The sequence below is a fragment of the Chanodichthys erythropterus genome, chromosome 20, assembly GCF_024489055.1.
Source record: "Chanodichthys erythropterus isolate Z2021 chromosome 20, ASM2448905v1, whole genome shotgun sequence".
In the NCBI taxonomy this organism is placed as follows: Eukaryota; Metazoa; Chordata; class Actinopteri; order Cypriniformes; family Xenocyprididae; genus Chanodichthys; species Chanodichthys erythropterus.
This window is the reverse complement of record NC_090240.1, coordinates 38,727,518-38,751,878: the sequence shown is the minus strand read 5'-3', so window position 1 is coordinate 38,751,878 and position 24,361 is coordinate 38,727,518. Positions and strand designations below refer to the sequence as shown.

The 24,361-nt window shown below is 51.7% G+C and overlaps 1 protein-coding gene across 1 annotated transcript; it reads left to right on the top strand.

Moving 5' to 3' along the window:
• The first annotated feature begins 7,067 nt into the window (after positions 1–7,067).
• eif4e2rs1 (eukaryotic translation initiation factor 4E family member 2 related sequence 1) lies at positions 7,068–24,322 on the top strand. Its single transcript, XM_067371328.1, has 7 exons — positions 7,068–7,599; positions 8,011–8,110; positions 8,212–8,346; positions 8,430–8,534; positions 22,341–22,493; positions 22,699–22,835; positions 22,915–24,322. The coding sequence occupies exons 1-7, from the start codon at positions 7,583–7,585 to the stop codon at positions 22,952–22,954; spliced, it is 687 nt and encodes a 228-aa protein (XP_067227429.1). The 5' UTR covers positions 7,068–7,582; the 3' UTR covers positions 22,955–24,322.
• Positions 24,323–24,361: the final 39 nt, after the last annotated feature.

Below are 24,361 nucleotides of genomic sequence, written 5' to 3'. Positions count from 1 at the left end.
GTCGAGTTGGCGGAGGTGGAGTTTGCCGAAAATAAATCTTTCACGCTCTTTGCTGACTCAGAGAACCCCATTCTCAATCTCAAAAAATCGCTAAGCGAATTCTTTGAACCAGAACAAGGAGCTCATGCTGTCTGCATCTGACTCTGAGGGGCTGGATGTAGACAAGAAGGCAGGTGCGGTTTCCTCGACCTGCCACATTTGAGGAGCTGCTTGAGATTGTAACTTGTGCAGTGTTCAAATTAAAGATCGATTGGCCTTTCGTTCAAAACTTGATGATTGCTTCTTCACTTCAGCTAGAGTGCAACCTCCCCGCCGCTATCTCCCTTTCATCCCTGACTTCCACACTGAGGTGTTGAGGGTGTGGAAGAACCCATACTCCATTCATGTGCATACCCAGGCTACCTCAGCATATTCTAAGGTGGTCGGGATGTTCAAGCATGGGTATTTGGCAATACCTAAGGAGGAAGAGGCGCTTGCAGGCTATCGCTCCCCTTCATGTGCATAATCGTGGAGGAAACCCACCTTACACCCAAAGCCATGCAGAGATTCATCCAATTTAGTGGATAAGGCATATGTGGTAGCAGGTCAGGCTGGTGCGTCCCTGCATTGGATAACATTAAGGGTTTGGGTCTCAAGCCGGTTCAAGAACTTCACCGGTCTAGTCTTGTCCCTGTGCAACTTTCAGTCTAGCCTAGTCCCCACGCATCTTTCGGTCTAGCCTAGTCCCCACGCATCTTTCGGTCTAGCCTCTTTCCCCCATGCATCTTTCGGTCTAGCCTTGACCACGCGCATCTATCGGTCTAGCCTAGTCCCCAAGCATCTTTCGGTCTAGCCTTGACCCCGCGCAACTATCGGTCTAGTCTTGTCCCTGTGCAACTTTCGGTCTAGCCTAGTCCCCACGCATCTTTCGGTCTAGCCTAGTCCCCACGCATCTTTCGGTCTAGCCTAGTCCCCACGCATCTTTCGGTCTAGCCTAGTCCCCAAGCATCTTTCGGTCTAGCCTTGTCCCCACTCAACTTTCGGTCTAGCCTAGTCCCCACCCATCTTTCGGTCTAGCCTAGTCCCCACGCATCTTTCGGTCTAGCCTAGTCCCCACGCATCTTTCGGTCTAGCCTAGTCCCCAAGCATCTTTCGGTCTAGCCTTGTCCCCACTCAACTTTCGGTCTAGCCTAGTCCCCACGCATCTTTCGGTCTAGCCTAGTCCCCACCCATCTTTCGGTCTAGCCTAGTCCCCACGCATCTTTCGGTCTAGCCTAGTCCCCACGCATCTTTCGGTCTAGCCTAGTCCCCACGCATCTTTCGGTCTAGCCTAGTCCCCACGCATCTTTCGGTCTAGCCTAGTCCCCAAGCATCTTTCGGTCTAGCCTTGTCCCCACTCAACTTTCGGTCTAGCCTAGTCCCCAAGCATCTTTCGGTCTAGCCTTGTCCCCACTCAACTTTCGGTCTAGCCTAGTCCCCACGCATCTTTCGGTCTAGCCTAGTCCCCACGCATCTTTCGGTCTAGCCTAGTCCCCACGCATCTTTCGGTCTAGCCTAGTCCCCACGCATCTTTCGGTCTAGCCTAGTCCCCAAGCATCTTTCGGTCTAGCCTTGTCCCCACTCAACTTTCGGTCTAGCCTAGTCCCCACCCATCTTTCGGTCTAGCCTAGTCCCCACGCATCTTTCGGTCTAGCCTAGTCCCCACGCATCTTTCGGTCTAGCCTAGTCCCCAAGCATCTTTCGGTCTAGCCTTGTCCCCACTCAACTTTCGGTCTAGCCTAGTCCCCACGCATCTTTCGGTCTAGCCTAGTCCCCACCCATCTTTCGGTCTAGCCTAGTCCCCACGCATCTTTCGGTCTAGCCTAGTCCCCACGCATCTTTCGGTCTAGCCTAGTCCCCACGCATCTTTCGGTCTAGCCTAGTCCCCACGCATCTTTCGGTCTAGCCTAGTCCCCACGCATCTTTCGGTCTAGCCTAGTCCCCACGCATCTTTCGGTCTAGCCTAGTCCCCAAGCATCTTTCGGTCTAGCCTTGTCCCCACTCAACTTTCGGTCTAGCCTAGTCCCCAAGCATCTTTCGGTCTAGCCTTGTCCCCACTCAACTTTCGGTCTAGCCTAGTCCCCACGCATCTTTCGGTCTAGCCTAGTCCCCACCCATCTTTCGGTCTAGCCTAGTCCCCACGCATCTTTCGGTCTAGCCTAGTCCCCACGCATCTTTCGGTCTAGCCTAGTCCCCAAGCATCTTTCGGTCTAGCCTAGTCCCCACGCAACTTTCGGCCTAGCCTTGATCCCATATGAAGTGTCTGGGACTCAATAAGAGGTTGCTTTCTCCCAGTCAGAGAACCACCTTTCTAGGGTTAGTGTGGGACTCGACCACGATGCAGGCACATCTGTCTCCTGCATGTGTAGATTCGATTCTAAACACTGTGACTAAGCAGATATTGCTAGATCTCATGGTGCCAGCGGCCAAAGGTATTCCATTGGGCCTACTGCACATAAAACCGATCCAGTTCTGGCTCAAGAGCAGTTTTCATTCTCTGCATCATCCTTCCAGGTTTATAAGGATCATGCGCTGTGGGCTATGTGCTCTTCAGCTCTGGAAGAGGCCTTGGTTCCTTAACAGGGGCATGTGTTGCAATCGCAAGTCTCTCATGACTCTTATGGGCTGCGATGAGGTTCTCGATGGCTGACTAGCCTGTGGCCTTTGCAGGGACATGCACATACATTTCCTTGAGATGAGGACAGTGTTTCTAGCACTAAAACACTTCTTCCCACAGCTGAGGGGCTACCATGTGTTGGTCCACAACATTACGGTAGTCTCTTACATCAATCTCCAGGTCGGCCTGCATTTGCACCCCCTTTTTCAGACAGATGCAACAGGACTTTCTTTGGGCAGAAGGCAGGCTGCTTTCTTTGAGGGTAATTTAATGTAGGAGCAGAATTTTGTCAAGGCAGGGGCTGAGGTCGGGGAATGGCGACTCCACCCTCAAGTGGTGGAGTCCATGTGGCAGAGGCTTGTTTGCATCCAAGAAGACAACCCACTAATCCACTATTCACCCTCACACGTCCAGCTCCTCTGGAGCTGGACTCCATGGTACAGCTGTGGCTGAGTCTTCATCTGTGCGCCTTTCCTCCAAAAGCTGGGGGTTCTAGCAAGGGTTCTCCAGGGCCGAGTTCACCTCCTTGTAGTGGTTCCACTCTAGCTGGCCCAAGTTTGGTTTGTGGACCTAGTGTCTCTCCTGGAGATCTTCTATTCCATGTTAAAAAAATATATATCATCCCCGGCCAGAGATCTGGAATCTTTGTGTCTGGCCCCTGAGGGGCATCAGCCCATAGATTCTGGTCTTTCGGCTGAGGTTGCTGAGACAATCTTGATTTCTAGAGCTCCATCCACTAAGGCACTGGATGCCCTGAAATGGCAAATTTTTGTATGATGGTGTAAACAACATCACTTGAACCCAGTTAACTGCCCTGTTGTTCCAGTGCTGGAGTTTCTTCAAGAATGTCTTTCAGCAGGGTTGGCCCTTGCTACTTTAAAGGTTTATGTGGTCGCTATTTCTGCTAGTGACACACCCTTAGAAGGAGCTTCTGTTGGGAGGCACCACTTGGTGTCTCAGTTGTTGCATGGTGCCAGATGATTGAGACCTATCTGCCAGCTCACGTGTTCCCTCCTGGGATCTAGCATTGGTCCTTGGAGCCTTAGCAGAAGCCCTTGCTAGGGGTGTACCCTTACAAGATGCATGTTCTGCACTAGGTTGGTCCTCTCTGCACACGTTCATCAGGTTTTACAATTTGCGATTCAAGCCCAGGGTCTCGAGTCCTTCATGGTTTATCCAGAACCCAGTCTGCGCTCAACAACTGTCTATGCAGATCACACAGCCTTGTGGGGAAGGATCTGTTCCCTTGGTGTGGTGACATTGGAATTTCAGTTCTCCAGTAAATCCATCATGATTTAAGAATGTTTAGATATTTGTGCTGGAAAACAAGACTGAAATACTGAGGAAGAACATCACTGTCTGCTGTGTAACACAAGGACACACACCCACACCCACACACACACACACACACTGATCATATTTATATATGTTGTTGCGTGTGGTGGATTGAGTTTGTTCTACTGTGATGTGAGTTTCCTTTGATCTCTGATGGTCTCTGACACTCATGAAGGGTCAGTCCAGTGAGCACTTCCTGTGGCTGATCTTCACTTCCTGTATGTGTGTCTCTGTGTGTTTGTGGTTTATTCTGTCAGTCCTCTGATCCGTCACTGCCCACATCTGGCAGGAATTTGTGCTGGAATGAAGAGATTTGAGAAAACCAGAGAGAGAGAGAGGGAGAGGGAGGAAAAGACAGATGAGTGAAAAATGAGACTTCTGATAGAAACCAGACAGGCATCTACCCACAACCCCCCTCTCCACCCACAATGCTCTCTGGCCAAAACCTGCTTCTGAAATTAAAACAACATCACTGGAATGAAAACACGAGCTGAGCTGAATTCTTATCTTCTGTGTGTGTGTGTGTGTGTGTGTGTGTGTGTGTGTGTGTGTGTGTGTGTGTGTGTGTGTGTGTGTGTGGTGGGTGTGTGTGTGATATGAATATTACTGTACACCAAAAAATTTGAATCAATGTTCACTCATAATTACAAAATGGCAAGTAATACATTGAATAAAACATGAAGTTTTGAAGTAAAAAAACTGTAAAACATACTCCAACAATCTTTGCTTTGTTTACAACTTTGAAATGCTTTTAGTCACCAGTTTTTCATCATTTTAACTAGTTCATGTTAACTGTTCCAGCAGCGTCAGTGACAAATTACACTTTTAAAGTGTATAAACATGAACATAAACATGTGATGCAGTACAACTGTAACAACACACTGTAAACAATCATGTTCTTCCTCAGTGTTTCTGTCTTGTTTTCCAGCACAAATATCTAAACATTCTTAAAGGATTAGTTCACTTCAGAATGAAAATTTCCTGATAATTTACTCACCCTCATGTCATCCAAGATGTTCATGTCTTTCTTTCTTCTGTGGAAAAGAAATGAAGGTTTTTGAGGAAAACATTCCAGGATTTTTCTCCATATAGTGGACTTCACTGGGGTTCAACGGGTTGAAGGTCCAAATGTCAGTTTCAGTGCAGCTTCAAAGAGCTCTACATGATCCCAGACGAGGAATAAGAGTCTCATCTAGAGAAACCATCACTCATTTTCTAAAAAAACTAATACACTTTAACCATAAATGCTCATCTTGAACTAGCTCTCTTCTTCTTCTCTATTAGAATTCCGGTAGTGTAGAAGCTGCTAAGTGTATTACTGCCCTCCACAGGTCAAAGTTTGAACTAATTGTTATGTACTTGCACTAGCATAGTGAATATGACAATTTAGTTCAAACTTTGACCTGTGGAGGGCAGTAATACACTTAGCAGCTTCTACACTGCCGGAATTCTAATAGAGAAGAAGAAGAGAGCTAGTTCAAGATGAGCATTTATGGTTAAAGTGTGTATAATTTTTAATTTTTTTTATAAAATGCACTATGGTTTCTCTAGATAAGACTCTTATTTCTTGTCTGGGATCGCTGTAAACTGACATTTGGACCTTCAACCCGTTGAACCCCAGTTAAGTCCACTATATGGAGAAAAATCCTGGAATGTTTTCCTCAAAAACCTTAATTTCTTTTCCACAGAAGAAAGAAGAACATATGGACATCTTGGATAACATGAAGGAGAGTAAATTATCAGGAAATTTTAATTTTAAACTGAACTCATCCTTTAAATCAAGATACATTTACTGGAGAAGAGAAATGATTGAAGATATGAAGTCTTGTTTCAGATTTCGTACTGGAAAACAAGACAGAAATACAGAGGAAGAACATCATTGTTTCAGTCTAGACGGAGATTAGAAACACTGAAGTATTTCATGCTGTTTGCCATCACAGTATCAGACGATCGTCTGTCTCATATTTACACAATCTCTCTGTCTGTCTCTGTGTTTGTCTCTCACTCATCCTGCTGTAATCGGAGAGTTTTTCTCCATGAATTCTTCCTCCTCCGAGTCTATTTAAGAGCAGACTCAAACATCAGAGCGTGTGTGTCCGTGGATCTCATGACCTTTGACCCATGAGTGTCAGCGAGGTGTTTTGATAGTCGGAGCTCATCATGTGATCGTCAAACAGCTCGCGGTGGCTTTACACTCGTTTAGATCTGTGCTTTATTCTGCTCTCCATTCAGTCATTCACCATAATGAGTCTGACCCCTGCTGGACAAACTCCATACAATCACAAAGTTCTTTCATAAAAGAAAAACTACACTTTTATTGATCAAGGACGCATTAAATTTATCAAAAGTGACAGGAAAGACATTTATAATGTTAAAAAAGATTCTATTTCAAATAAATGCTGTTCTTTCGAACTTTCTATTCATCAAAGAATCCTGAAAAATCACAATTTCCACAGAAATATGACTGTTTTCAACATTAAATGTTTCTTGAGCATCAAATCGTCATATCAGAATGATTTCTGAAGGATCATGTGACACTGAAGACTGGAGTAATGATGCTGAAAATTCAGCTTTGATCACAGGAATAAATTACACTTTACTATATATTCACATAGAAAACAGCTGATTTACACTGGAATAATATTTCACTATTTTTACTGTATTTTTGATCAAATAAACGCAGCTTTGGTGAGCAGAAGAGACTCTCTCGCGCCACACGAGTGTTTTCTCAGCTGCCGTCTGTCAGTCTGTTGACTCACATGGACCAAAGTTTGTTTTCCCTGCAAACCAGGATTAAAAGCTTCCGCAGAGCGAGGAAGAGCGAGGAAGGTGTGTGTCCAAAATCTGAAACTGTAGACGTGTTTGACCTTTGACCTCCAAACAATAAACACCAGATCTGTGTCCATCTCCCTGGTTTGAGCATTAATCACACATGTGTTAGTTAATAAAGTCACACACACACACACACTGCAGATGAAGTGAGTCTCATCCGTCACTATCAGCACACTGACCTCAACAACAATACAGGTCACACATACAGGAAATCAACAGCAGCGGCCCAGCGACACTTCCTGTTTCCACAGACACACGCACACACACACACACACACACACACAGATGTTTGTGAGTAATAATAATGCTGACAGGACAGTTCTTTAAAACATTCAGAATGTCCATGTCTTTGGTTATACAAACTAGTTGTATCATTCTTCAAACAATAAGGGAACGTTACTTTTGAACGTTCTGAAACAACATTTAAAAAACGTTAGACGAACTTCCAGCTGAAATATTTCAGAAATGTGCTAATGTTAGGAGAACATTATTTAAACGTTCTATTAACGTTACTGGAGGAACGTTAGCTAAAGTTCTCTGTTTAGATGTTTTGTTTCGGTAAAACGCGATTCGTCTCATTTTGTTTGTTCTCTCTCGGATGCCGTATGACTTCCGCACATGCGCAGTGAGACTGTTGGGTTCAGTGTAGCATGTTGTTGAGTTTGTTTTCTGCTATTTGAATTAAGGACTGTAGTATCTGATTGTATTATATTATTATTGTCGTCATAAATATTATAACGCGATATACAGAAGCGTTTAGAGGAAGAAGAAGGAAGCGGAATGAATCAGTTTGAACAGTAAGTTAGCAGCTAAGGGCTAATTGAACAGCTACATTCACAGACATTAAAAACATCATGTGAATATTAATTAATAATGTAAACAGATTTAGTTTATAAAATAATAACAGTAAAAAATTAGACAAATGATGAACGTGTTTTATATATACATAGATATGCTTATTTATGTTTTATGTATTTGTGTAAATGTTCATATTTATTTAATTATGTTTATATTATTTATATATAATATACAAATAAATGTTATTTATTAAAACTCATCACCAAATCAACTTATAAATGGCATATAAGCATTATTTAATATTGTTATTATTATTCAACTATTAAACTATTATAATTGATTATCATTATCCGATAATGATTTCAGTCATAAAATGATGAGTTTATTAACAGTAGATGTTTTTTGTGTAGCTTGAAGGAGGAAGACTGTGGTGAGCAGGACGAGATGAAGGACAGTATTGAGACGGATGGAGGATCGATAAACAACAATAACAACAACATCAGGCGCAAGGTGAGACTGAGAGAATCACACACACACACACACACACACGTGGAGTGAGCTTGCGGTAACGCTGTGTGTGTGTGTGTGTGTGTGTGTGTGTGTGTGTTCAGACGGTGACTCCGGCTCCAGGCGAACACCCGCTGCAGTACAACTACACCTTCTGGTACTCGCGCCGGACGCCTAGCAGACCCGCCAACACTCAGAGCTATGAGCAGAACATCCGGCAGATGGGCACCGTGGCATCGGTCGGTCGCACACACTTCACTGATGATTATTGTCCTGTTTGTTTGCCATGTCCTGACCATGTTTTGTGTTCTCTTGGTTCAAGGTGGAGCAGTTCTGGAAGTTCTACAGCCATCTGGTTCGACCCGGAGACCTGACGGGACACAGCGACTTCCACCTGTTCAAGGAGGGGATCAAACCCATGTGGGAGGTGTGTGTGTGAGAGTGAGAGAGAGTGTGTGTGAGAGAGAGCGAGAGTGCTTCTGCGCGTGTGAAAATGCATCTTCGAGAGTGCGCCTGCGAGAGTGCACGTGTGAGAGTGTGCGTGTAAAAATGCTTCTGCAAGAGTGCGCATGTGAAAGTGCATCTGCGAGAGTTAAAGTGCGTCTGCGAGAGTGCGCGTGTGAAAGTGCGTCTGCAAGAGTTAAAGTGCGTCTGCGAGAGTGCGCGTGTGAAAGTGCGTCTGCGAGAGTTAAAGTGCGTCTGCGAGAGTGCGCGTGTGAAAGTGCGTCTGCAAGAGTTAAAGTGCGTCTGCGAGAGTGCGCGTGTGAAAGTGCGTCTGCAAGAGTTAAAGTGCGTCTGCGAGAGTGCGTCTGCGATAGTTCGCTTGTGAAAGTGCATCTGCGAGAGTGCGCCTGCGAGAGTTAAAGTGCGTCTGCGATAGTTCGCTTGTGAAAGTGCATCTGCGAGAGTGCGCCTGCGAGAGTGCGCCTGCGAGAGTTAAAGTGCGTCTGCGAGAGTGCGCGTGTGAAAGTGCGTCTGCAAGAGTGCGCCTGCGAGAGTGCGCGTGTGAAAGTGCGTCTGCAAGTTAAAGTGCGTCTGCGAGAGTGCGTCTGCGATAGTTCGCTTGTGAAAGTGCATCTGCGAGAGTGCGCCTGCGAGAGTGCGCCTGCGAGAGTTAAAGTGCGTCTGCGATAGTTCGCTTGTGAAAGTGCATCTGCGAGAGTGCGCCTGCGAGAGTGCGCCTGCGAGAGTTAAAGTGCGTCTGCGAGAGTGCGCGTGTGAAAGTGCGTCTGCAAGAGTTAAAGTGCGTCTGCGAGAGTGCGCGTGTGAAAGTGCGTCTGCAAGAGTTAAAGTGCGTCTGCGAGAGTGCGTGTGTGAAAGTGCGTCTGCAAGAGTTAAAGTGCGTCTGCGAGAGTGCGTCTGCGATAGTTCGCTTGTGAAAGTGCATCTGCGAGAGTGCGCCTGCGAGAGTGCGCCTGCGAGAGTTAAAGTGCGTCTGCGAGAGTTAAAGTGCGTCTGCGAGTGTGCGCGTGTGAAAGTGCGTCTGCAAGTTAAAGTGCGTCTGCGAGAGTTAAAGTGCGTCTGCGAGAGTTAAAGTGCGTCTGCGAGTGTGCGCGTGTGAAAGTGCGCCTGCGAGAGTGCGCGTGTGAAAGTGCGTCTGCAAGTTAAAGTGCGTCTGCGCGTGTGAAAGTGCGTCTGCGAGTGTGCGCGTGTGAAAGTGCGTCTGCAAGTTAAAGTGCGTCTGCGAGAGTTAAAGTGCGTCTGCGAGAGTGCGCGTGTGAAAGTGCGTCTGCAAGTTAAAGTGCGTCTGCAAGAGTTAAAGTGCGTCTGCGAGTGTGCGCGTGTGAAAGTGCGTCTGCAAGTTAAAGTGCGTCTGCAAGAGTTAAAGTGCGTCTGCGAGAGTGCGCGTGTGAAAGTGCGTCTGCAAGAGTTAAAGTGCGTCTGCGAGTGTGCGCGTGTGAAAGTGCGTCTGCAAGAGTTAAAGTGCGTCTGCGAGAGTGCGCCTGCGAGAGTTAAAGTGCGTCTGCGAGAGTGCGCGTGTGAAAGTGCGTCTGCAAGAGTTAAAGTGCGTCTGCGAGAGTGCGCGTGTGAAAGTGCGTCTGCAAGAGTTAAAGTGCGTCTGCGAGAGTGCGTGTGTGAAAGTGCGTCTGCAAGAGTTAAAGTGCGTCTGCGAGAGTGCGTCTGCGATAGTTCGCTTGTGAAAGTGCATCTGCGAGAGTGCGCCTGCGAGAGTGCGCCTGCGAGAGTTAAAGTGCGTCTGCGAGAGTTAAAGTGCGTCTGCGAGTGTGCGCGTGTGAAAGTGCGTCTGCAAGTTAAAGTGCGTCTGCGAGAGTTAAAGTGCGTCTGCGAGAGTGCGCGTGTGAAAGTGCGTCTGCGAGAGTGCGTCTGCGATAGTTCGCTTGTGAAAGTGCATCTGCGAGAGTGCGCCTGCGAGAGTGCGCCTGCGAGAGTTAAAGTGCGTCTGCGAGAGTTAAAGTGCGTCTGCGAGTGTGCGCGTGTGAAAGTGCGTCTGCAAGAGTTAAAGTGCGCCTGCGAGAGTGCGCCTGCGAGAGTTAAAGTGCGTCTGCGAGAGTGCGCGTGTGAAAGTGCGTCTGCAAGAGTTAAAGTGCGTCTGCGAGAGTGCGCGTGTGAAAGTGCGTCTGCAAGAGTTAAAGTGCGTCTGCGAGAGTGCGTGTGTGAAAGTGCGTCTGCAAGAGTTAAAGTGCGTCTGCGAGAGTGCGTCTGCGATAGTTCGCTTGTGAAAGTGCATCTGCGAGAGTGCGCCTGCGAGAGTTAAAGTGCGTCTGCGAGAGTTAAAGTGCGTCTGCGAGTGTGCGCGTGTGAAAGTGCGTCTGCAAGTTAAAGTGCGTCTGCGAGAGTGCGTCTGCGATAGTTCGCTTGTGAAAGTGCATCTGCGAGAGTGCGCCTGCGAGAGTGCGCCTGCGAGAGTGCGCCTGCGAGAGTTAAAGTGCGTCTGCGAGAGTTAAAGTGCGTCTGCGAGAGTGCGCGTGTGAAAGTGCGTCTGCAAGAGTTAAAGTGCGTCTGCGAGAGTGCGTCTGCGATAGTTCGCTTGTGAAAGTGCATCTGCGAGAGTGCGCCTGCGAGAGTGCGCCTGCGAGAGTTAAAGTGCGTCTGCGAGAGTTAAAGTGCGTCTGCGAGTGTGCGCGTGTGAAAGTGCGTCTGCAAGTTAAAGTGCGTCTGCGAGAGTTAAAGTGCGTCTGCGAGAGTTAAAGTGCGTCTGCGAGTGTGCGCGTGTGAAAGTGCGTCTGCAAGTTAAAGTGCGTCTGCGAGAGTTAAAGTGCGTCTGCGAGAGTGCGCGTGTGAAAGTGCGTCTGCAAGTTAAAGTGCGTCTGCAAGAGTTAAAGTGCGTCTGCGAGTGTGCGCGTGTGAAAGTGCGTCTGCAAGTTAAAGTGCGTCTGCGAGTGTGCGCGTGTGAAAGTGCGTCTGCAAGTTAAAGTGCGTCTGCAAGAGTTAAAGTGCGTCTGCGAGAGTGCGCGTGTGAAAGTGCGTCTGCAAGAGTTAAAGTGCGTCTGCGAGTGTGCGCGTGTGAAAGTGCGTCTGCAAGAGTTAAAGTGCGTCTGCGAGTGTGCGCGTGTGAAAGTGCGCCTGCGAGAGTGCGTCTGCGAGAGTGTGCGTGTGAAAGTGCGTCTGCAAGAGTTAAAGTGCGTCTGCGAGAGTGCGCGTGTGAAAGTGCGTCTGCAAGAGTTAAAGTGCGTCTGCGAGAGTGCGCGTGTGAAAGTGCGCCTGCGAGAGTTAAAGTGCGTCTGCAAGAGTTAAAGTGCGTCTGCGAGAGTGCGTGTGTGAAAGTGCGTCTGCAAGAGTTAAAGTGCGTCTGCGAGAGTTAAAGTGCGTCTGCGAGAGTGCGTGTGTGAAAGTGCGTCTGCAAGAGTTAAAGTGCGTCTGCGAGAGTGCGTCTGCGATAGTTCGCTTGTGAAAGTGCATCTGCGAGAGTGCGCCTGCGAGAGTGCGCCTGCGAGAGTTAAAGTGCGTCTGCGAGAGTTAAAGTGCGTCTGCGAGTGTGCGCGTGTGAAAGTGCGTCTGCAAGTTAAAGTGCGTCTGCGAGAGTTAAAGTGCGTCTGCGAGAGTTAAAGTGCGTCTGCAAGAGTTAAAGTGCGTCTGCAAGAGTTAAAGTGCGTCTGCAAGAGTTAAAGTGCGTCTGCGAGAGTGCGTGTGTGAAAGTGCGTCTGCAAGAGTTAAAGTGCGTCTGCGAGAGTGCGTCTGCGATAGTTCGCTTGTGAAAGTGCATCTGCGAGAGTGCGCCTGCGAGAGTGCGCCTGCGAGAGTTAAAGTGCGTCTGCGAGAGTTAAAGTGCGTCTGCGAGTGTGCGCGTGTGAAAGTGCGTCTGCAAGTTAAAGTGCGTCTGCGAGAGTTAAAGTGCGTCTGCGAGAGTTAAAGTGCGTCTGCAAGAGTTAAAGTGCGTCTGCAAGAGTTAAAGTGCGTCTGCAAGAGTTAAAGTGCGTCTGCGAGAGTGCGTGTGTGAAAGTGCGTCTGCAAGAGTTAAAGTGCGTCTGCGAGAGTGCGTCTGCGATAGTTCGCTTGTGAAAGTGCATCTGCGAGAGTGCGCCTGCGAGAGTGCGCCTGCGAGAGTTAAAGTGCGTCTGCGAGAGTTAAAGTGCGTCTGCGAGTGTGCGCGTGTGAAAGTGCGTCTGCAAGTTAAAGTGCGTCTGCGAGAGTTAAAGTGCGTCTGCGAGAGTTAAAGTGCGTCTGCAAGAGTTAAAGTGCGTCTGCGAGAGTGCGCGTGTGAAAGTGCGTCTGCAAGAGTTAAAGTGCGTCTGCGAGAGTGCGCGTGTGAAAGTGCGCCTGCGAGAGTTAAAGTGCGTCTGCGAGAGTGCGCGTGTGAAAGTGCGTCTGCAAGAGTTAAAGTGCGTCTGCGAGAGTGCGTGTGTGAAAGTGCGTCTGCAAGAGTTAAAGTGCGTCTGCGAGAGTGCGTCTGCGATAGTTCGCTTGTGAAAGTGCATCTGCGAGAGTGCGCCTGCGAGAGTGCGCCTGCGAGAGTTAAAGTGCGTCTGCGAGAGTTAAAGTGCGTCTGCGAGTGTGCGCGTGTGAAAGTGCGTCTGCAAGTTAAAGTGCGTCTGCGAGAGTTAAAGTGCGTCTGCGAGAGTGCGCGTGTGAAAGTGCGTCTGCAAGAGTTAAAGTGCGTCTGCGAGTGTGCGCGTGTGAAAGTGCGTCTGCAAGTTAAAGTGCGTCTGCGAGTGTGCGCGTGTGAAAGTGCGTCTGCAAGTTAAAGTGCGTCTGCGAGAGTTAAAGTGCGTCTGCGAGAGTGCGCGTGTGAAAGTGCGTCTGCAAGAGTTAAAGTGCGTCTGCGAGTGTGCGCGTGTGAAAGTGCGTCTGCAAGAGTTAAAGTGCGTCTGCGAGTGTGCGCGTGTGAAAGTGCGTCTGCGAGAGTGCGCGTGTGAAAGTGCGTCTGCGAGAGTGCGCCTGCGAGAGTGCGCGTGTGAAAGTGCGTCTGCGAGAGTGCGCCTGCGAGAGTGCGCGTGTGAAAGTGCGTCTGCGAGAGTGCGCCTGCGAGAGTGCGCGTGTGAAAGTGCGTCTGCGAGAGTGCGCCTGCGAGTGTGCGCGTGTGAAAGTGCGTCTGCGAGAGTGCGCCTGCGAGTGTGCGCGTGTGAAAGTGCGTCTGCGAGAGTGCGCCTGCGAGAGTGCGCGTGTGAAAGTGCGTCTGCGAGAGTGCGCCTGCGAGTGTGCGCGTGTGAAAGTGCGTCTGCGAGAGTGCGCCTGCGAGAGTGCGCGTGTGAAAGTGCGTCTGCGAGAGTGCGCCTGCGAGTGTGCGCGTGTGAAAGTGCGTCTGCGAGAGTGCGCCTGCGAGTGTGCGCGTGTGAAAGTGCGTCTGCGAGAGTGCGCGTGTGAAAGTGCGTCTGCGAGTGTGCGCGTGTGAAAGTGCGTCTGCGAGAGTGCGCCTGCGAGTGTGCGCGTGTGAAAGTGCGCCTGCGAGAGTGCGCGTGTGAAAGTGCGCCTGCGAGAGTGTGCGTGTGAAAGTGCGTCTGCGAGAGTGCGCCTGCGAGTGTGCGCGTGTGAAAGTGCGTCTGCGAGAGTGCGTCTGCGATAGTTCGCTTGCGAAAGTGCATCTGCGAGAGTGCGCCTGCGAGAGTGCGCCTGCGAGAGTTAAAGTGCGTCTGCGAGAGTTAAAGTGCGTCTGCGAGTGTGCGCGTGTGAAAGTGCGTCTGCAAGTTAAAGTGCGTCTGCGAGAGTTAAAGTGCGTCTGCGAGAGTGCGCGTGTGAAAGTGCGTCTGCAAGAGTTAAAGTGCGTCTGCGAGTGTGCGCGTGTGAAAGTGCGTCTGCAAGAGTTAAAGTGCGTCTGCGAGTGTGCGCGTGTGAAAGTGCGCCTGCGAGAGTGCGTCTGCGAGAGTGTGCGTGTGAAAGTGCGTCTGCAAGAGTTAAAGTGCGTCTGCGAGAGTGCGCGTGTGAAAGTGCGTCTGCAAGAGTTAAAGTGCGTCTGCGAGTGTGCGCGTGTGAAAGTGCGTCTGCAAGTTAAAGTGCGTCTGCGAGTGTGCGCGTGTGAAAGTGCGTCTGCAAGTTAAAGTGCGTCTGCAAGAGTTAAAGTGCGTCTGCGAGAGTGCGCGTGTGAAAGTGCGTCTGCAAGAGTTAAAGTGCGTCTGCGAGTGTGCGCGTGTGAAAGTGCGTCTGCAAGAGTTAAAGTGCGTCTGCGAGTGTGCGCGTGTGAAAGTGCGTCTGCGAGAGTGCGCCTGCGAGAGTGCGCGTGTGAAAGTGCGTCTGCGAGAGTGCGCCTGCGAGAGTGCGCGTGTGAAAGTGCGTCTGCGAGAGTGCGCCTGCGAGTGTGCGCGTGTGAAAGTGCGTCTGCGAGAGTGCGCCTGCGAGTGTGCGCGTGTGAAAGTGCGTCTGCGAGAGTTAAAGTGCGTCTGCGAGAGTGCGCGTGTGAAAGTGCGTCTGCAAGAGTTAAAGTGCGTCTGCGAGAGTGCGCGTGTGAAAGTGCGTCTGCGAGAGTGCGCCTGCGAGTGTGCGCGTGTGAAAGTGCGTCTGCGAGAGTGCGCCTGCGAGTGTGCGCGTGTGAAAGTGCGTCTGCGAGAGTGCGCCTGCGAGTGTGCGCGTGTGAAAGTGCGTCTGCGAGAGTGCGCCTGCGAGAGTTAAAGTGCGTCTGCGAGAGTGCGCGTGTGAAAGTGCGTCTGCAAGAGTTAAAGTGCGTCTGCGAGAGTGCGCGTGTGAAAGTGCGTCTGCAAGAGTTAAAGTGCGTCTGCGAGAGTGCGTGTGTGAAAGTGCGTCTGCAAGAGTTAAAGTGCGTCTGCGAGAGTGCGTCTGCGATAGTTCGCTTGTGAAAGTGCATCTGCGAGAGTGCGCCTGCGAGAGTGCGCCTGCGAGAGTTAAAGTGCGTCTGCGAGAGTTAAAGTGCGTCTGCGAGTGTGCGCGTGTGAAAGTGCGTCTGCAAGTTAAAGTGCGTCTGCGAGAGTGCGTCTGCGATAGTTCGCTTGTGAAAGTGCATCTGCGAGAGTGCGCCTGCGAGAGTTAAAGTGCGTCTGCGAGAGTTAAAGTGCGTCTGCGAGAGTGCGCGTGTGAAAGTGCGTCTGCAAGAGTTAAAGTGCGTCTGCGAGAGTGCGTCTGCGATAGTTCGCTTGTGAAAGTGCATCTGCGAGAGTGCGCCTGCGAGAGTGCGCCTGCGAGAGTTAAAGTGCGTCTGCGAGAGTTAAAGTGCGTCTGCGAGTGTGCGCGTGTGAAAGTGCGTCTGCAAGTTAAAGTGCGTCTGCGAGAGTTAAAGTGCGTCTGCGAGAGTTAAAGTGCGTCTGCGAGTGTGCGCGTGTGAAAGTGCGTCTGCAAGTTAAAGTGCGTCTGCGAGAGTTAAAGTGCGTCTGCGAGAGTGCGCGTGTGAAAGTGCGTCTGCAAGTTAAAGTGCGTCTGCAAGAGTTAAAGTGCGTCTGCGAGTGTGCGCGTGTGAAAGTGCGTCTGCAAGTTAAAGTGCGTCTGCAAGAGTTAAAGTGCGTCTGCGAGAGTGCGCGTGTGAAAGTGCGTCTGCAAGAGTTAAAGTGCGTCTGCGAGTGTGCGCGTGTGAAAGTGCGTCTGCAAGAGTTAAAGTGCGTCTGCGAGTGTGCGCGTGTGAAAGTGCGCCTGCGAGAGTGCGTCTGCGAGAGTGTGCGTGTGAAAGTGCGTCTGCAAGAGTTAAAGTGCGTCTGCGAGAGTGCGCGTGTGAAAGTGCGTCTGCAAGAGTTAAAGTGCGTCTGCGAGAGTGCGCGTGTGAAAGTGCGCCTGCGAGAGTTAAAGTGCGTCTGCAAGAGTTAAAGTGCGTCTGCGAGAGTGCGTGTGTGAAAGTGCGTCTGCAAGAGTTAAAGTGCGTCTGCGAGAGTGCGCCTGCGAGAGTGCGCCTGCGAGAGTTAAAGTGCGTCTGCAAGAGTTAAAGTGCGTCTGCGAGAGTGCGTGTGTGAAAGTGCGTCTGCAAGAGTTAAAGTGCGTCTGCGAGAGTGCGTCTGCGATAGTTCGCTTGTGAAAGTGCATCTGCGAGAGTGCGCCTGCGAGAGTGCGCCTGCGAGAGTTAAAGTGCGTCTGCGAGAGTTAAAGTGCGTCTGCGAGTGTGCGCGTGTGAAAGTGCGTCTGCAAGTTAAAGTGCGTCTGCGAGAGTTAAAGTGCGTCTGCGAGAGTTAAAGTGCGTCTGCAAGAGTTAAAGTGCGTCTGCGAGAGTGCGCGTGTGAAAGTGCGTCTGCAAGAGTTAAAGTGCGTCTGCGAGTGTGCGCGTGTGAAAGTGCGCCTGCGAGAGTTAAAGTGCGTCTGCGAGAGTGCGCGTGTGAAAGTGCGTCTGCAAGAGTTAAAGTGCGTCTGCGAGAGTGCGTGTGTGAAAGTGCGTCTGCAAGAGTTAAAGTGCGTCTGCGAGAGTGCGTCTGCGATAGTTCGCTTGTGAAAGTGCATCTGCGAGAGTGCGCCTGCGAGAGTGCGCCTGCGAGAGTTAAAGTGCGTCTGCGAGAGTTAAAGTGCGTCTGCGAGTGTGCGCGTGTGAAAGTGCGTCTGCAAGTTAAAGTGCGTCTGCGAGAGTTAAAGTGCGTCTGCGAGAGTGCGCGTGTGAAAGTGCGTCTGCAAGAGTTAAAGTGCGTCTGCGAGTGTGCGCGTGTGAAAGTGCGTCTGCAAGTTAAAGTGCGTCTGCGAGTGTGCGCGTGTGAAAGTGCGTCTGCAAGTTAAAGTGCGTCTGCGAGAGTTAAAGTGCGTCTGCGAGAGTGCGCGTGTGAAAGTGCGTCTGCAAGAGTTAAAGTGCGTCTGCGAGTGTGCGCGTGTGAAAGTGCGTCTGCAAGAGTTAAAGTGCGTCTGCGAGTGTGCGCGTGTGAAAGTGCGTCTGCGAGAGTGCGCGTGTGAAAGTGCGTCTGCGAGAGTGCGCCTGCGAGAGTGCGCGTGTGAAAGTGCGTCTGCGAGAGTGCGCCTGCGAGAGTGCGCGTGTGAAAGTGCGTCTGCGAGAGTGCGCCTGCGAGAGTGCGCGTGTGAAAGTGCGTCTGCGAGAGTGCGCCTGCGAGTGTGCGCGTGTGAAAGTGCGTCTGCGAGAGTGCGCCTGCGAGTGTGCGCGTGTGAAAGTGCGTCTGCGAGAGTGCGCCTGCGAGAGTGCGCGTGTGAAAGTGCGTCTGCGAGAGTGCGCCTGCGAGTGTGCGCGTGTGAAAGTGCGTCTGCGAGAGTGCGCCTGCGAGAGTGCGCGTGTGAAAGTGCGTCTGCGAGAGTGCGCCTGCGAGTGTGCGCGTGTGAAAGTGCGTCTGCGAGAGTGCGCCTGCGAGTGTGCGCGTGTGAAAGTGCGTCTGCGAGAGTGCGCGTGTGAAAGTGCGTCTGCGAGTGTGCGCGTGTGAAAGTGCGTCTGCGAGAGTGCGCCTGCGAGTGTGCGCGTGTGAAAGTGCGCCTGCGAGAGTGCGCGTGTGAAAGTGCGCCTGCGAGAGTGTGCGTGTGAAAGTGCGTCTGCGAGAGTGCGCCTGCGAGTGTGCGCGTGTGAAAGTGCGTCTGCGAGAGTGCGTCTGCGATAGTTCGCTTGCGAAAGTGCATCTGCGAGAGTGCGCCTGCGAGAGTGCGCCTGCGAGAGTTAAAGTGCGTCTGCGAGAGTTAAAGTGCGTCTGCGAGTGTGCGCGTGTGAAAGTGCGTCTGCAAGTTAAAGTGCGTCTGCGAGAGTTAAAGTGCGTCTGCGAGAGTGCGCGTGTGAAAGTGCGTCTGCAAGAGTTAAAGTGCGTCTGCGAGTGTGCGCGTGTGAAAGTGCGTCTGCAAGAGTTAAAGTGCGTCTGCGAGTGTGCGCGTGTGAAAGTGCGCCTGCGAGAGTGCGTCTGCGAGAGTGTGCGTGTGAAAGTGCGTCTGCAAGAGTTAAAGTGCGTCTGCGAGAGTGCGCGTGTGAAAGTGCGTCTGCAAGAGTTAAAGTGCGTCTGCGAGTGTGCGCGTGTGAAAGTGCGTCTGCAAGTTAAAGTGCGTCTGCGAGTGTGCGCGTGTGAAAGTGCGTCTGCAAGTTAAAGTGCGTCTGCAAGAGTTAAAGTGCGTCTGCGAGAGTGCGCGTGTGAAAGTGCGTCTGCAAGAGTTAAAGTGCGTCTGCGAGTGTGCGCGTGTGAAAGTGCGTCTGCAAGAGTTAAAGTGCGTCTGCGAGTGTGCGCGTGTGAAAGTGCGTCTGCGAGAGTGCGCCTGCGAGAGTGCGCGTGTGAAAGTGCGTCTGCGAGAGTGCGCCTGCGAGAGTGCGCGTGTGAAAGTGCGTCTGCGAGAGTGCGCCTGCGAGTGTGCGCGTGTGAAAGTGCGTCTGCGAGAGTGCGCCTGCGAGTGTGCGCGTGTGAAAGTGCGTCTGCGAGAGTGCGCGTGTGAAAGTGCGTCTGCGAGTGTGCGCGTGTGAAAGTGCGTCTGCGAGAGTGCGCCTGCGAGTGTGCGCGTGTGAAAGTGCGCCTGCGAGAGTGCGCGTGTGAAAGTGCGCCTGCGAGAGTGTGCGTGTGAAAGTGCGTCTGCGAGAGTGCGCCTGCGAGTGTGCGCGTGTGAAAGTGCGTCTGCGAGAGTGCGCCTGCGAGTGTGCGCGTGTGAAAGTGCGTCTGCGAGAGTGCGCGTGTGAAAGTGCGTCTGCGAGTGTGCGCGTGTGAAAGTGCGTCTGCGAGAGTGCGCCTGCGAGTGTGCGCGTGTGAAAGTGCGTCTGCGAGAGTGCGCCTGCGAGTGTGCGCGTGTGAAAGTGCGCCTGCGAGAGTGCGCGTGTGAAAGTGCGTCTGCGAGAGTGCGCCTGCGAGTGTGCGCGTGTGAAAGTGCGTCTGCGAGAGTGCGCGTGTGAAAGTGCGTCTGCGAGAGTGCGCCTGCGAGTGTGCGCGTGTGAAAGTGCGTCTGCGAGAGTGCGCCTGCGAGAGTGCGCGTGTGAAAGTGCGTCTGCGAGAGTGCGCCTGCGAGAGTGCGCGTGTGAAAGTGCGTCTGCGAGAGTGCGCCTGCGAGTGTGCGCGTGTGAAAGTGCGTCTGCGAGAGTGCGACTGCGAGTGTGCGCGTGTGAAAGTGCGCCTGCGAGAGTGCGCGTGTGAAAGTGCGCCTGCGAGAGTGTGCGTGTGAAAGTGCGTCTGCGAGAGTGCGCGTGTGAAAGTGCGTCTGCGAGAGTGCGCCTGCGAGAGTGCGCGTGTGAAAGTGCGTCTGCGAGAGTGCGCCTGCGAGTGTGCGCGTGTGAAAGTGCGTCTGCGAGAGTGCGCCTGCGAGTGTGCGCGTGTGAAAGTGCGTCTGCGAGAGTGCGCCTGCGAGAGTGCGCGTGTGAAAGTGCGTCTGCGAGAGTGCGCCTGCGAGTGTGCGCGTGTGAAAGTGCGTCTGCGAGAGTGCGCCTGCGAGTGTGCGCGTGTGAAAGTGCGTCTGCGAGAGTGCGCCTGCGAGAGTGCGCGTGTGAAAGTGCGTCTGCGAGAGTGCGCCTGCGAGTGTGCGCGTGTGAAAGTGCGTCTGCGAGAGTGCGCCTGCGAGTGTGCGCGTGTGAAAGTGCGTCTGCGAGAGTGCGCCTGCGAGAGTGCGCGTGTGAAAGTGCGTCTGCGAGAGTGCGCCTGCGAGAGTGCGCGTGTGAAAGTGCGTCTGCGAGAGTGCGCCTGCGAGTGTGCGCGTGTGAAAGTGCGTCTGCGAGAGTGCGCCTGCGAGAGTGCGCGTGTGAAAGTGCGTCTGCGAGAGTGCGCCTGCGAGAGTGCGCGTGTGAAAGTGCGTCTGCGAGAGTGCGCCTGCGAGAGTGCGCGTGTGAAAGTGCGTCTGCGAGAGTGCGCCTGCGAGAGTGCGCGTGTGAAAGTGCGTCTGCGAGAGTGCGCCTGCGAGTGTGCGCGTGTGAAAGTGCGTCTGCGAGAGTGCGCCTGCGAGTGTGCGCGTGTGAAAGTGCGCCTGCGAGAGTGCGCCTGCGAGAGTGCGCGTGTGAGTGTGCGTCTGCGAGAGTGCGCCTGCGAGAGTGCGCGTGTGAAAGTGCGTCTGCGAGAGTGCGCCTGCGAGAGTGCGCGTGTGAAAGTGCGTCTGCGAGAGTGCGCCTGCGAGTGTGCGCGTGTGAAAGTGCGTCTGCGAGAGTGCGCCTGCGAGTGTGCGCGTGTGAAAGTGCGTCTGCGAGAGTGCGCCTGCGAGAGTGCGCGTGTGAAAGTGCGTCTGCGAGAGTGCGCCTGCGAGAGTGCGCGTGTGAAAGTGCGTCTGCGAGAGTGCGCCTGCGAGTGTGCGCGTGTGAAAGTGCGTCTGCGAGAGTGCGCCTGCGAGTGTGCGCGTGTGAAAGTGCGTCTGCGAGAGTGCGCCTGCGAGAGTGCGCGTGTGAAAGTGCGTCTGCGAGAGTGCGCCTGCGAGTGTGCGCGTGTGAAAGTGCGTCTGCGAGAGTGCGCCTGCGAGTGTGCGCGTGTGAAAGTGCGTCTGCGAGAGTGCGCCTGCGAGAGTGCGCGTGTGAAAGTGCGTCTGCGAGAGTGCGCCTGCGAGAGTGCGCGTGTGAAAGTGCGTCTGCGAGAGTGCGCCTGCGAGTGTGCGCGTGTGAAAGTGCGTCTGCGAGAGTGCGCCTGCGAGTGTGCGCGTGTGAAAGTGCGTCTGCGAGAGTGCGCCTGCGAGAGTGCGCGTGTGAAAGTGCGTCTGCGAGAGTGCGCGTGTGAAAGTGCGCCTGCGAGAGTGCGCGTGTGAAAGTGCGCCTGCGAGTGTGCGCGTGTGAAAGTGCGCCTGCGAGAGTGCGCGTGTGAAAGTGCGCCTGCGAGTGTGCGCGTGTGAAAGTGCGTCTGCGAGAGTGCGCGTGTGAAAGTGCGTCTGCGAGAGTGCGCCTGCGAGTGTGCGCGTGTGAAAGTGCGTCTGCGAGAGTGCGCCTGCGAGTGTGCGCGTGTGAAAGTGCGTCTGCGAGAGTGCGCGTGTGAAAGTGCGCCTGCGAGAGTGCGCGTGTGAAAGTGCGTCTGCGAGTGTGCGCGTGTGAAAGTGCGCCTGCGAGTGTGCGCGTGTGAAAGTGCGTCTGCGAGAGTGCGCCTGCGAGTGTGCGCGTGTGAAAGTGCGTCTGCGAGAGTGCGCCTGCGAGAGTGCGCGTGTGAAAGTGCGTCTGCGAGAGTGCGCGTGTGAAAGTGCGCCTGCGAGAGTGCGCGTGTGAAAGTGCGCCTGCGAGTGTGCGCGTGTGAAAGTGCGCCTGCGAGAGTGCGCGTGTGAAAGTGCGCCTGCGAGTGTGCGCGTGTGAAAGTGCGTCTGCGAGAGTGCGCGTGTGAAAGTGCGTCTGCGAGAGTGCGCCTGCGAGTGTGCGCGTGTGAAAGTGCGTCTGCGAGAGTGCGCCTGCGAGTGTGCGCGTGTGAAAGTGCGTCTGCGAGAGTGCGCGTGTGAAAGTGCGCCTGCGAGAGTGCGCGTGTGAAAGTGCGCCTGCGAGTGTGCGCGTGTGAAAGTGCGTCTGCGAGAGTGCGCGTGTGAAAGTGCGCCTGCGAGAGTGCGCCTGCGAGTGTGCGCGTGTGAAAGTGCGTCTGCGAGAGTGCGCGTGTGAAAGTGCGTCTGCGAGAGTGAAAGTGCGTCTGCGAGTGTGCGCGTGTGAAAGTGCGTCTGCGAGTGTGAAAGTGCGTCTGCGAGTGTGCGCGTGTGAAAGTGCGTCTGCGAGTGTGAAAGTGCGTCTGCGAGTGTGCGCGTGTGAAAGTGCGTCTGCGAGAGTGCGCGTGTGAAAGTGCGTCTGCGAGTGTGAAAGTGCGTCTGCGAGTGTGCGCGTGTGAAAGTGCGTCTGCGAGTGTGAAAGTGCGTCTGCGAGTGTGCGCGTGTGAAAGTGCGTCTGCGAGTGTGAAAGTGCGTCTGCGAGTGTGCGCGTGTGAAAGTGCGTCTGCGCGTGTGAAAGTGCGTCTGCGAGTGTGCGCGTGTGAAAGTGCGTCTGCGAGAGTGCGCGAGTGAGAGTGTGAGTGAGAGCTTTACATCATTGCTGACTCTGTTTCTGATGTGTGCGTGTGTGTGTGTGTGTGTGTGTGTGTGTGTGAATCAGGACGAGGCCAATAAAAACGGAGGGAAGTGGATCATCCGGCTGAGGAAGGGTCTGGCGTCACGTTTCTGGGAGAACATCATCTTGGCCATGCTGGGCGAGCAGTTCATGGTGGGAGAGGAGATCTGTGGTGTGGTCGTGTCCATCCGCTTCCAGGTACTGCTGCATTCTGGGAACCGAGACTCTTGGTAGCAGTCGTTCACCAGACGTGACATCATTTCCTCCGAACCTGCATGACTTTGTTTCTTTAGTGAAGATATTTTGTGATTAGAAATATCTATTTCTGTGCTGATGTTTGATTTGACATCACACCTGTAGAAACTGAAGTCTGTGTTTCTCGTGTGAATGTGTGTGTGTGCAGGAGGACATCCTGTCAATCTGGAATAAAACGGCCCATGATCAGGTGACCACGTCACGGATACGAGACACACTACGGCGCGTGCTGAACCTCCCGCCAAACACCATCATGGAGTACAAGACACACAACGACAGTCTCAAGTAGGTCTCAGACGCTCCACATCCATTACAGTATCGCTGTCGACTGCACTCTGAGCTCCTGTTCTTCTTGTTTTCTCAGGGATAACTCCAGCTTCCGGAATACGAAGATCACTTTGTGAAAACCTGGAAATAATTTTCATATGGACACTTTCTCTTTTACACCACGAGTGAGCGACGCTTCAGACGGACCGAATGAACCCTGAGCAAACTCTGTGTGTGTGTGTGTGTGTGTGTGTGTGTGTGTGTGTGTGTGTGTGTGTGTGTTCTGAATCATTCCATCAGCCTCATTGAGTCGGTTCAGTAACTCGTACACCAGATTCAGTGTGTTTGAGACGATTAAAGACATTCTCTTCAGTTCATGTTTCTCATGTTTCACAGATTCAGAGCAGCTTTACAGTCAAATCATATTTCAAGTGTCGTTTGGACCCAATGAACACTCTAGTTGAAATATAGTTTTAATAAAGACTTTGGTGGTGAACTGTTGCAAAAAAATGATGTTCTTCCTCAGTGTTTCTGTCTTGTTTTCCAGTACAAATATCTAAACTCACTTAAAGGGTTAGTTCACCCAAAAATGAAAATTCTGTCATTTATTACTTACCCTCATGTCGTTCCACATCCGTAAGACCTTCAGAACACAAATTAAGATATTTTTGATGAAATCCAATGGCTTAGTGAGGCCTGCATAGCCAGCAATGACATTTCCTCTCTCAAGATCCATTAATGTACTAAAAACATATTTAAATCAGTTCATGTGAGTACCGTGGTTCAATATTAATATTATAAAGCCACGAGAATATTTTTGGAGCACCAAAAAAAAACAAATTAACGACTTATTTAGTGATGGCCGATTTCAAAACACTGCTTCATGAAGCTTCAGAGCGTTATGAATCTTTTGTGTCGAATCAGCGGTTCAGAGCGCCAAAGTCACGTGATTTCAGCATTTTGACACGCGATCCGAATCATGATTCGACACAAAAGATTCATAACGCTCCGAATCTTCCTGAAGCATTGTTTTGAAATCGGCCATCGTTATTTTTTTTTTTTTTTGGCGCACCAAAAATATTCTCGTGGCTTTATAATATTAATATTGGACCATTTTTGATGCAGTTTTCATTTTTGGGTGAACTAACCCTTTAAATCAAGATTACCGGAGGAGCAAAATCACCCTCATTCTGTCTAATTTATTATTTATCCAAACGAATGATGTTTTAAACACTTTTTTTTTTTTTTTTTTTTTTGCTTTCTTTCTGCAAGCGTATATATAAATCATATCCAAATGAACAATAATTGAAAAGTTTCCCCTCAGGAAGAGGAAACTATTCCTCGTGTGTTCCTTCAATAAAGAGTTTTGCTCACATATTTCAGCTTCTTAATGTTTTGCGTTTTATAGGCTTGTTAATATTTGTTCATAATCATTAATACAGACATATTATTTGTATGATGGGCATATATCATATTCAGTGGATTTAGATGAATTGACTAATAAACATGGCGTTGAATATTGTTGTTCGTCGACGAGTCGCTTT